Below are 13,078 nucleotides of genomic sequence, written 5' to 3'. Positions count from 1 at the left end.
ATTGCATCATGCAAGCCCTTCAAGAGATGAACGTACCAGGATACCTACGAAGGATAGTCGCTAGCTACTTCACAGATAGAGTCCTGAGATATGACACGAAGAATGGTCCAAAGGAGTATGATGTTACTGGAGGTGTACCGCAGGGTTCTGTTCTCGGTCCACTTCTCTGGAATGTCATGTACAACGGATTGCTGAGACTGAAACTACCAAGAAATGTCAAACTGGTAGCGTACGCGGACGACGTAGCCGTAGTAATCGTCGCCAAGCATCTTGATGAGATAAAACATATGTTCGCTATCACCTTTGAGCGAATTAACCAATGGATGGACACAGTAAATCTACAACGGGCTAAACAAAAGACCGAGGCTGTACTTATCACTAGCAGAAAAGTGGTGGAAACGATCAATCTAAACGTCAGAGACCAAGAAATCACATCTCAACCATTCATTCGATATCTGGGAGTGATGCTCGATGCCCGACTTAACTTCAAACAACAAGTTGAACACGTGACCGCCAAAGCATCAGCAGTAGTAGCTAACCTAGTACGATTGATGCCCAACATCGGTGGCCCGAAGCAGACAAGGAGGTCATTGCTATCATCAGTAGTTACATCGGTCCTCACATATGGTATATCCATTTGGGCCGACGCACTTGAGATCCAAGAATCATGGAGGAAAGCATGTCCAGTTTACCGACTGAGCGCGCTAAGAGTAGCCAGCGCCTTTCGAACAATATCAGAGGAAGCAGTGTGTGTCATTTCCGGAACTTTGCCGCTCAGAGTCCTAGCTGAGGAAAGACGGAACCTTTACCAACGAAAGAGGACAACCACACTAAGTGCCGAGGAACTCAGAGCTAAAGAACGGCAGAACAGCATCGCACGATGGCAATCGCAGTGGGACGCCGCGACAACAGGAAGATGGACACACCGTCTCATACCGAAGATCGACGTTTGGCTAAACCGAAGTCATGGCGAGGTCAATTACTATCTGACGCAGTTGTTGTCAGGACATGGATGTTTTCGGACGTATCTTCACCGCTTCAAGCATGATGATTCACCGGAGTGCCCGTCCTGCCCAGGAATCAATGAAGACGCGGAGCACGTTTTCTTTGAGTGCCCACGATTTTACCCACAGCGAGATGAGCTGGAGATGATCCTAAAGAAGAAAATCCAACCAGAGACAATAGTAGAAGCAATGTTGTCATCAAGAGCCTCCTGGAACGCCATCAGCACATTTGCAACAGAAGTCCTCATAGACTTGCGTTCCATCGAAAGAAGAAGAGCAAATGACAACAGCTAGAAGAAAGGTAAAATAACACCTTAGCTATCAGAAGAAAGAGCAGTAGCTAGATCCTCCCCTCACGAAGTAATGCCTAACGGCGGTTTCCATGAGGGATTAGGGGAAAGAGGAAAAGGGGTTTAGGGTTTAGTGGGTAGGGGCGCTAGCGTCGAGTTTTGGTATGACACTGCGTCGAGTCGCCACATATCCAGGCCAAACAACTATGCCTAGAATCCTTAAAAAGGATTCCCCCCCCCCCTTAAAACAAAAAAAAAAAAAGAACACACATACAGACACCATCGCGGGAATAGTCAGGGAAGCTTCCTAGGACCTCGAAACGTCGACATTCGATAAAAACTCGATTTTCGTAAAACGGGGTGAAAACAATAACTTCCCGATTTTTGAAAATCTTCGATTTTCTTAGCGGGAAGTTAAAAATTAGGATGACGGTTGACCCTAAAGGCCATCCCTTCAACTTCCCGCTCATTTTGTACTTAAGAGCATGTATTACAGTCTGTTGTCGGTAATTCAGTTTGGACTAGTGATAACAAATGCCAATTGAATATATCGGATTGTTTATTTGAAACACATAAAATATACTGAAGATTATCAGGCTGACTGTCAATACTCCCAACACTGCGGGCAGTTAAAAATGTATAACCAAGAAAATTACTGTCAAGAATTTTTGTCATAATAAGTAAAAAATTTAATAATTTCTTCCATTGCAAAAAATTATTTTTGCTCATTAATATTCAATAATGAATTCTTTTTTTTCAACAAATAAGCATGTATGATTAAAATCAGAGGCGTTTTATGCCTGTCACAAACGTTTCCTAATTTGTATCGCTATTTATAAGAATTAATGCGGTATTTTACTAGTAGTGAGTCCCTTTTTAAATTAATTTAAATGCAACCCGCGGAGTACCACTCGAATATCTTCTCCTAAATTGCGTTGCATTGTAAAACTAATAGAATTTCATCGATTGGTTCGAAGATGACATTCTACTTAAGTCAAGACTCTTTAATTAATCAATTAATATTTTTATTTATACAAATACTTTACTATACAATTATTAAATCAACCATATGTGTAAAATGTAATATTTAATTAAGTAATTGGAGTATCAATGTAATTATCTTAACTGTTTCATGTTTATACTGATAATTTTTTTAAGTATGGTAGCGAGCTGAAAGTTGTACTTATTACAAATACAAGTAAACGCTGATAATTTTAATTGTTACATGAATAGTTACATGAGAAAATTACATAAATAATGATTTAATTATTTAAATTTAATCATAAATACTCGTTTTTTTTTATTTGATATAAATCATTCATAATTTTGGCAAGTAAGTTTTATTAACAGAACAATTTAATGTTCTTATAAACATTTAATCAATACAGATCGAATTATTTTATTAACGAAAGTGATAACAAAATGTTATTGACTGTATTAAGCGTGGCGTCAAGAACGTTCTGAATTGAATTTAACAAGTCCGCTAATAATTTGGCAACGCTCCCGAGACCCAATGCACCGAGAAGTTTTGACAAAACCGAATTGAGAGTCTTCAGTATCGTGTTCAGCAATGACTGTACAAGTTTAATTATTGCAACTAGCAACCATACTATTGGTGTGAGTATCAGTTTTACTACCCACATAAGGCCTTGGAGAAGAGAACTCAAAGATTTACTTATGATTGACCATAAGGAAGGTTTCACTGCTACAGCCGTTGCTGCAAGACATTATCCATTAATAATTTTAAATCTTTCCTTTAATTTATAGGAGTTTTGGTTTTAGTACTTACGAGTTTCAGACGTTGAACTTGATCTGTCTGTTGCTAAAAAAAATACAATAAAGAAATTATAAATTATAATTCATAATTATTGTTTTGGAAATTTGATGGATGCATATTTACTATTTGAGTTCTTTTGATCTACCGCTGTATTTGTGGAATTGTTTGACGCAGCTGAATCAACTGAAATAAATTTTGACTTTGAATATGATTTTAAAATTTGTTGTATGCATGCATTGGAACGACAATTCACAAAAATTAATAGAAATCAAAATATTTTTTCAAATGCTGAACTGTTCAAATTAAATTTTTTCTTTTTCCAACAAATTTTCCAGGGAAAACTTTGAAAATTTATTGATTTGTATACTAATCAAAATTTTATAAATATTTTTTTGGAAACTTTATTTATTTTTTGCAGATTAATTTTTTAGACATTTATTCGAACAAACGAAAATATAAAAAATATTTAATAATTTTTTTCGTGATATTTACATCAAAGAAAATCAACCTGTATGCATTCTTTAGAAAACAGACTCAACACTGATAAAAAAAAATTAGCTTGATGAGAAAAAAATTTTAAACCCAGGAAATAATTTTGACGAGTCTCAAATCAACTCAAAAAATTTCAGTTTAAAAAATTTTTCTGCTCGATTCGAGACAAAGAAATTCATCAAAATAATATTTTCTTTTAAATCAAGTTAATTTTCCTATAAATAAATTTAATACACATTTCACGTTCTAAAGTGTGCAGTTTTATTAATATTTACCTGTTGAGTCTGATGAATCTGATGTTGGATTTGAACTATCAGGTGTCGTTGAATCGGCTTTAAAATTCATTTAAATTTTATTTATTAAAAATTATTAACATAGTATTCGAAATTTTTACGTTAAGTTAACACTTACAAGTTGAGTCTTGCACTGCAGGCGAAGAATTATCAGTGGAACTCGAATCAGCTGTTGAAAAAAATTTAGTTACAATTATCACGTGAAAAAAAATTAAAAAACTAATTATTGATATGAATATTTTATAATTATTATTTTATTTTTACGTGTTGAATCCGACGATTCAGTCGATGAATTATTTGTCTCAGTGGAATCATCTTGTTCCTCTGCAAAAACAGTTTCTATAAAATTTTTAATTTACAAATTTAAACTACTGACATTATTAAATCAATATAAATACTCACGCGTTGAGCTCGGAGAGTCAGTTGTGGAACCGTCAGGTGAATCAGCTGTGAAAAAATTTTTTTCATCGTTATATAAATATTTTTTATATAAAAATTAGTGTAAAAAAATGACAAAAATTTTAGAAAGCAATAAATAAAATATTTCTCTACTTACAAGTTGATTGATCCTTTAGAGCTATGAACGCTGTTGCCAATCATAAAATAAAAAATTATTAGGATTAAGTTCGAGTAAAAGTATCTTAAAAAAATAACAGATTAATGCTAATAAACTGGATTTGACGTCTCCAGTTGGTTTTTCGATACAGATATGAAAGCTATGACAAGTGTTAAATCATCCGTCAATAGTCGTAAGTCACTAATATTTAAATGGTAATTAATGATTTAACTGGCAAAAAATACTTACGCTCTGAGCTTTCAAACGGCTTTGAATAAACCGTTGCAAAATGTAAAATCAGCAAAATAATATACATTGAAAATTTAGTCATTTTGCAAATGATTGTGGGTCTGCAATTTCCTTTAGAGACACTTGCTGACGAGTTCTAATTGTAAAGTAAGTGAACTGATACTAGTCTTTATATACCTGTTGGCTTATCACTTTTTAAAAATAATTACTTGCATAACTTAAAGGAAAAAGTATTGATAATAATTATTTAAAATTTAACTTTGGGACTCCCAAAAACTCTAGATATAAAATTTTTGTCTTGATCAAAATTTTTGACGAGATTTTTGACGAAAATTAAAATTTTATTATAATTTATAAAAATTAATATTGAAATCCTTGGAGGTAAAAATTGCTATGAGGAAAAAAAAGTTTTTCCTCATGAAACAAATATAAAATTAATTTTTCGATTATTCAAAATAACAAACAAAAGCAAGATATTAATAAATCTTTAATGGTAAAAATTTTTCTAAAAAATTAAAATATTTCAAAAAAATATGTATAGAAAAAATTTTCATTTTGTATTGAAACACATGTGAAAAGTTAACATTGTATCAGATGTAGATAAAACGAAGAGCAATCAATTTTAATTTGTTCGCATTATGCCGATAAACTGACCGACAGCTGTAATTATGTAAAATTGCAGTCAATTAGACTAGCCAACCTACGTCAGAAAGCGTTTTATTTATTTTTAACCAATCATTTATTTAATTGCAGACATTTCTTTTCGAAGATAAAAGTTGATTGGCCATTTTCATTATTCTTTATAACAAGGATTATTTAGCGTAATATCTGATTAATATTTTCAAAAACTTGGAATATAAATTATATATTTATAAATAATTTTCATGCAACGTAAGTTCTTCTTAGGACTGAAAATTTCTTAGCCTGTATGTTTTTTAACATTTTGCAGACACAATTTAATTTTATTATTCAACGATCGTCTGGAGTCAGTGCAGCTGGTCTACATACATTTTCTCCGTGTATTTGAGGCATTACAATGCGATCTGCGATACGTACCTATATGTTATGCCATAGCTTTGTTCGGATCTATAAATATTTATAAGGGTTTCGTGAAATGCGGAACAGTTTGTCGTATCTCTAGTTTTATATTGAGTCATAAAGAAGCTGCTGTCGTTCCTTAACTATATTTCAATGACCATAACTTTATCATTTCTTACAACCTTCGCCATGAAAAGTGAAAAGTTTGAAGTGAGAAAAGGAAAAGTATTGATTTTAGCACATTCCGAGCTTACTTTTCGATAGGTTTCAACATTCTTTATTGTCAGTTAATATATACGGTGAAAAACAAAAACATTTGATACGAGAGAAATATTTTTGAACCGAGGAAATTATTTTAAATAGATTTTCGTCTTGAAACTCGTTTTTAACTTCCCGCTAAGAAAATTTAAAATTTTTGAAAATTGGGAAGTTATTGGTTTTACCCCGCTTTTCGAAAATTGAGTTTTTATGAAATCTCGATGTTTTGAGGTCCTAGAAAGCTTCCCTGACTATTCCCATGATGGTCTTTGTGTAAATTTCTCATAACTTTTGAACGGCTTGACCGATTTGATCGAGGTTGGTGTCATTCGAAAGGGCTTGACCAAACTTAGATTTTTAGTACAATTTGGATTAATTCAGAACGGTAAATTTTGAGAAATCTCGAAAAAAACTATGAAAAAAAATTTTTTTAAAGGGGAACACCACTGTGACCATCGAAAAAAAGAGGTGATTTTCGGGAATTTTTTTGACAGTTACTGGCCAGTTTTACTAGACATCAAATAAAAGATGGCGACACTTGTAAACTTGGAGGTTATTTAAAATTAAATATATATAAGTTTGTTACAATTCAAAATAATAATAATAATTATTATTATAATGATAATAATACAAATAATTATAATTATAATAATCGTAATAACAATAGTAATAATTAATAAATGGAATAGTTTAATTTATAAAAGTATTAAAAACTATGAAATAAGTTATTAATTTATAATATTGGATATTATACTAGCCAGTTCCTAGCTTAAGTCTAGTTAAACTAGCCAGTTATTGGCTAGATACTTAATTACATTTCTACTAGGGGAGGGGAAAATTTTTTTTAGTGCTCTACGAGGTTGTTAATAACTTTGTAATAATTGAATATTTTTTAATAAAAATTAGGGGTAATAATTTTTAATGCACCCTTAATAAAATAAAAAAAATCCGATCCCCAAGTTCCTTTATTTTCCCTGTCAAAAAAATTCCCGAAAATCACCTCTTTTTTTCGATCATCACAGTGGTGTTCCCCCTTAAATGTGGACTTTTAACTTCCCGCTACGAAAATCGAAGATTTTCGAAAAATCGGGAAGTTATTGTTTTTACCCCGTTTTGCAAAAATCGAGGTTTGAACATCTCGACGTTTTGAAGCCCTAAGAAGCTTTCCTGACTATTTTTACGATGATGTCCGTACGTCTGTGTGTGTGTGTGTGTGTGTGTGTGTGTGTGTGTGTGTGTGTGTGTGTGTGTGTGTGTGTATGTATGTATGTATGTATGTATGTAAACCTCTTATAACTTTTGAACGGCTTGACCGATTTAATCGCAGTTGGTGTCATTCGAAAGGTTTTCGCCAAACTTAGATTTCCTGTAAGTTGGAACCAATTCGGACCAGTAGATTTCGAGAAATTGCAAAAAAAGTGGTTTTTTTTTTTCATTTTTTTTAAATATCTCCGAATTGGCTAATTCGATTAACTTCAAAAACTAATCAGCTCTTAACCTTAAAATTCTGCATCGATCGCCACCAAAAGCGTCAGAATCGGTTGATGCGTTCGTGAGATATCGTTGTCGAAAAAAATCAAAAAAAGTGTTTTTTTGTAATAACTCCGAAATTTTTCATCAGATCAATTTATTTGTTCAGAATTATTTATAGAGCTCAAAAAACTACATCGATTGCCGCTAACCGCGTGCAAATCGGTTAATTCATTCAAAAGTTATAGCAGTTTGAAAATTAAAAAAATCGTGTTTTATCGAACTTTGATAAGATTTTTGAGCTCGAAGAGCTCAAAAGCATAGGAAAGCTATCTCTTTAAGCTTGGAAAGCTCAAAATAACACATAAACTGTATTTTTGAGCTCGAAGAACTCAAAAACATCATAAATGCAATTTTAAGCGCTTAGGTACGAAATGAGCGCGAAGTTGCAGGGGTGGCCTTCAGGGTCAACCGTTTTCCTAATTTTTTTGAATAAGTTTTAAACGGCTTTACCGATCGATTCCAAAAACTAATCAGTTTTTAAAATCAAAAAACCACGTTGATCGTTGCCTGGCTGGTCAAAATCGGTTGATTCGCTCGTGAGTTATCGTTGTCGAAAAAAATCGAAAAAAGTTCGTTAATTCGTTGAGATATCGTTGGCGAAAAAAGTGATTTTTTCGAATTACTCTGAAATTTTATATCTGATCAAAGATATGTTCTGAGTTCTGTTATAGAATAAAAAACCCTATAATAGTAAATTACTTCGTTGAATTCGTAAAATTCTTAAATGGCAATATTTTTTCCTTTATATTATTTATTTTACTTACTTAATTCAATTCGTGAATAAATTTATTGAATAAATTAGAACTAAATATTTCAATATATCAAATAGTTTTTTTTTAGTGTAATGATAAATAAATTTAAACTAACTAATTAGGAAATTAGCTTGTTACATTGCTATGTACCAAGGAGCTTTGAATTTGCGCCAGAAATCAAAGAAACCCTGAAGATCACTTAGAAACTTTAAGCTTACGACCTTAAGTACGCCCATTATAATAGTTGAACCTCAGTTTTTAACAAAAAAGACAAACTTTATATCGGTTTCCTCTTGTAGAAAGTTCGCCAAAGTGAAACTCTCTTAAAAACGTGACTCAGCTAAATATACGTATGCACTTGAGGACTTTGATAACTAAAAAGATGCTATCGAGCTCTGGTTTCGAATTAAGATTCCTTGAAACATCGAAGCGAACAAGCAAGAGGACTAGAGGAAAACTTTTAAAGAGTTTTACGTTTTATCAACATTAATTTATAATTCCTTTTTTGATCGGAAAAACGACTCCAACATCGTTTTAGTGTCCAAAAAAAGAAACAAAAACAAATTATGTTATTATATTATATAAATCTGTGAATTATCGCTACAGAAAGTTTGAACAGCAATTAGATGCAATCGCGGTAATTAATGGTCCGACGTGATAATGCTTGCGATATAATAGCAGAAGAGGAAAGAATTATTTTACACAGTTGTATTTTGAGTATAAAGTAGTCTCAAGCTGCGTTCGGAGACTATACAGGTGCTGCTATCTAGCTTCGCGTCATCCAAACTTGTGGCTTGTCGGTACATAGCAATGTTTTAACTACTGCGTTGATAACTGAGCTTCTCAGAAGGGTTGAATTTAATTTTATCAGCGATTAATATTTTTTGTTTATAAAGACGACAGTTGGAAAGTCAAAAAATTAAGAAAATTAAACAGTGAATTTATCGAACACTGAAGGAACTTTAAGGGTTTCTCGGTAATCTACATAAGATATTTTATGAATACCGTCAGTAAATTATTCATTCACCCAACAGTAACTCGAAAGTGTTATTAATAATTGATAAAATAAATTTTGCATTGGTAGAAAATTTTTTTATAAAAAATGTCGAAATTGAAATTAGTGAATTTTGATTTTGAAAAAATTGATTGGAAGTTAATTTTTCATGATTGAAAATTAAATTTTTAATTACGCTTGGTTGGTTAAATTTTTATCCAAAACCTCTCTGTTTTAAGAGAATAAAGGGGGAAAAAAAGGAAAATATAATTACTAAGAAGTTTATTCTATGAAGCATTAAATAAATTATCTTATAGTTAATATAAAAATTTTAAAGATAATAGAATGAAAAGTTTGAATATCTCAACTTAAATATTTAAAAACTTGAGAGCAAACTTTATAATGATAATTTTATTTCATTATTAACTGTTGGTAGGAGTCTCAAGACTTTAATCGTTATAATATAATACCTGAGGCAAAGTAGTTTTACGGATAAAGGAACATTAAATAGGTTAGTTATTCATGCCAGAGAATAATGCATTAATTAATAATTCAAAAGAATTCAAGTGCATGTGGATATATTATTTATTCGTAACATAAATTAAAACTATTCATTATAATTATTTTATTATCTTGAATTAAGTTTCTTTTTTTAGCGCAGAGTATCAAGAAAAGTATAGCCTTCTTTATTAATGAAAAGATAAAATCGCTTCATTTTTTCTACAATTCTGACTGGAAATAATCTTTACATAATATTAAATGAATTTTTTAACATTTGTGAATTAAGTTAATAATATTTTCTTTCCTGTTATTTAACAGCTCATTAAAATCATCTCTGCTCATAATATTACACTGCTGCAATATTTGTTATTAACAAAATAATATAGATCCACACTTCAGCGAAGAAATTTCTGACTAGTGAATGATATAAATCTTTTATGGATAAAATTTTCAGCTCTTACAAAGCGAAAAGATCATTAACGATAATCGCAGGAGTCTTAAATAAACGACCACCGAAGGGTTTATAGCACATCGTTAAAAATACGTCTGGTGCACTATCGTTACACTCCATAACTACCATCAGAATTTCAACTGCATAACTACTACTTCTACTTCCTTGGATGGTTTCGTTCATTCATTTAGAAACTTTGACTAATTGGTATTTTAAAGTTGCTACCATTTAAAGTTGACTTTTTCATTGACACAAAATATCTCCCCATTTGGCTTAATTTTTAATTTTTCCAATAGTAATTTGGTCTGCGGATTAGTATCATAACTTTTTTTGATTAGCTATTGACATAGCTATTACTGTTTGAAATTATATTTTTTGCTACATAATTGTTGAATTGCAGCATTCAAATTATAAATAAAAGACAAATAAATTATTAAAATTACAATTTTACTGTTTGAAACAGTAATTATTATCCAATGAATAACATTCATCATAGTTTATTTTTTTCCATGCCCTTCTCAAAAGTAAAGGCCCGTGCAAAAAAAAATTCTGATTCAAAATGAATTTAAGATTAAAATTCATATTTTGACACAAAGATGAATTAGTTTTGAGATCAATCCAAATTTGAAATTGATTTGTAAATAGAAATTAGCACGCCTGTAGAACTTTCGATCCTGTTTCAGAATTTTAATAAAGACTTAAAAATATTTAGGATTAATTTTATGCATAAAATATTCTTAAGTTAAAAATTTTTGAAAGTTTTTTTCTTACATGAAAGTCATACATAAAAAAAACCCATTGGTAAAAAAGCATACACTCAAGAACGATCTATATCAATAATTGCACCTCAAGATCTATAATTTTCTATATATTTTTATCATTCATTTCTTCATTGCATTAATGCATTATTATTGTGTAACTTATAATACGAAGCATTAGAGAGTGCTCTACGATCAAACAATTTTTTTACCTCCTTTTCGCAACTACTTATGTTTTTATAGCCTTGTTAGCTCACTGTACCAACATAATTAGTATACCATTGCACAGATACTTTAATGCAGAATAGTTCTACAATTTTCCAAAACTTATTTAGTGTAATAGAAACGAGATCATGAAAATAAGCTGAAATCAAATAATAAAATAATTTTCGTAGTTTAGAAACCCAAAAAATAACTTTACAAAAATCCATTATTTACGTCATTTTTTAATGGACTCGTTTTGTCTCTAAAGAATTTGATAAATTATGGTTTCTAAATTGTTTTGTATTTACAAAATTATATTGTATTTACTTATAAAATTTATGTTCAATATAAATTTTTCGGATTCTCAAAAAGACAATAGTGATAAATTTTTTGTTTCACATCAAACAATATAAATAAATATATATCTACAGTCTATCCAAAATTGCTTATTGCAGTCTCTTTTCCTTTGTACCAAAACCACGAAAAACTTTTAAAACTCTTGACCCAACATTTTTCTGGCTCAACAAATGAAAAGGTTGCTTGTGTAGCCGAGCACGCGGAACATGCGAGTGTAATGAAAATTCTCGGCATTTAAGGTTAAAGTCACAAGAAAATATTTTTCTCATTGTACACTACACAAGTGGTTTGTATTTAATTTTTATATAGACATACATCGACTCTGTCTGACGATAGCTTTTGTCGAGTACTTACTTATAAAGCTATTGTATCTCCAGCAATTAATCATTATGCGATTGAAAGTACTGAGCCGAAAAAAGTATATTGAATTGTATTTTTTTTCAATAATGAGTTTTTAAAATATTTCAGAATTAAATTTTTTGCAGTAATGTTCTTACAAAATATTAAATTTATTAAGATGAAAGTACAGAATTAATCATAAGTTAGTTGCTAAAAGAAGTAATTAACAATCACCGAATAAATTTATTTTCACAATTACAGCACCGCTTGTGAAAAATGTTTCGCTATTATAAAATACTCTTTGTAACTTAACCGGCAAAAAATATAATTAAAACTTTATTTGTTATTAAGAACATTAAATAAAAAAAATTAAAGGTCTTATATACAATTAGTAATTAACTCTGCAAAGTTGAAAATTATTAAATAATTATTTATAGTAATAAACAAAGTTTATCTGAATTAAAAAAGATAAAGCTTTATAACACACTTTTTAATTGATTTCACGTCATAAACTTTCGTTGGTTATCATTATTTTTATAAGGCAAATAACTTTAAAAGTTATGAGACTCATCAAGTGAATTTTTCCTTCATAAAATTTTTTAATTAATTTCAAATATTCTTATAATTATTGTTTATATTTATAACCTTATAACTGTTGACTCTGTGGACTACCAATAATGAAAAATATATGATAGGCTAAGGATATTAACTGTCTGCGCTAGGTGCAATAATTCCTTTGTTGCATCTCAGACTAAATTATTTACTTTATAACGGACGAGAATGCAAGAATAACACGCCGCAGGTGGTCCCGCAAACTCGAGATGAAAGATATTATGTATACTACGTCACTATTAAATCTCTATGTATACATAGTATGTTATTAAATTTTATGCTTTTTCAGATAATATATTTTTAGAAAATATGAATATTTGTGATATAATGAAAAATATCTAATTTAATTAACAAATTTTTGTGTTAATCATTATTCAAGTAAATTTTATATAAAATAGAAACAAAAAATAAATTTTACCACACTGTAAAAAATTTCGGCGTAAAGTTGGACCCAGGGACTTTTACACCGCCGCGTAAGTGTGAAATGTCGGTGTAAAATTTCCTTCGTGTGAAATTTTCACTCGTGTAAATTTAACATGGTGTAATTTACTGTTTTACACTATTCCGTGTTATTATTTATAACTTTGAAAATTTAATTACTATAACTAGCAGCCTTGCAG

At 30.5% G+C, this 13,078-nt stretch overlaps 1 protein-coding gene across 2 annotated transcripts; it reads right to left on the bottom strand.

The window, feature by feature from the left end:
- Nucleotides 1–2,615: 2,615 nt before the first annotated feature.
- On the bottom strand, nt 2,616–4,824 carry LOC123268788 (dentin sialophosphoprotein-like). 2 transcript variants are annotated; one of them, XM_044734146.1, is made up of 10 exons: nt 4,662–4,824; nt 4,525–4,572; nt 4,413–4,442; nt 4,259–4,303; nt 4,121–4,180; nt 3,975–4,025; nt 3,839–3,895; nt 3,195–3,254; nt 3,084–3,116; nt 2,616–3,011 (listed from the first exon to the last, which is right to left on the bottom strand). In XM_044734146.1, the coding sequence occupies exons 1-10, from the start codon at nt 4,741–4,743 to the stop codon at nt 2,689–2,691; spliced, it is 789 nt and encodes a 262-aa protein (XP_044590081.1). In that variant the 5' UTR covers nt 4,744–4,824; the 3' UTR covers nt 2,616–2,688. The 2 variants fall into 2 exon arrangements, with proteins under 2 accessions (XP_044590081.1, XP_044590082.1); XM_044734147.1 differs by lacking the exon at nt 4,525–4,572 and having other exon boundaries at nt 4,662–4,823.
- Nucleotides 4,825–13,078: the final 8,254 nt, after the last annotated feature.

This window comes from Cotesia glomerata, linkage group LG7, assembly GCF_020080835.1.
Source record: "Cotesia glomerata isolate CgM1 linkage group LG7, MPM_Cglom_v2.3, whole genome shotgun sequence".
NCBI classification, from domain to species: domain Eukaryota; kingdom Metazoa; phylum Arthropoda; class Insecta; order Hymenoptera; family Braconidae; genus Cotesia; species Cotesia glomerata.
This window is presented reverse-complemented; position numbering and strand designations above follow the sequence as displayed.

Bases quoted from the DNA above. Each gene is read 5' to 3' on its own strand.
- LOC123268788 (XM_044734146.1), bottom strand. From the start codon at position 4,743: ATGACTAAATTTTCAATGTATATTATTTTGCTGATTTTACATTTTGCA. The intron at 4,304-4,412 runs GTAAGTAGAGAA...ATTTTTTCACAG, and splicing joins TCTAAAGGATCAATCAACTT to CTGATTCACCTGACGGTTCC. The intron at 3,012-3,083 runs GTAAGTACTAAA...AATGTCTTGCAG, and splicing joins AAGTTCAACGTCTGAAACTC to CAACGGCTGTAGCAGTGAAA.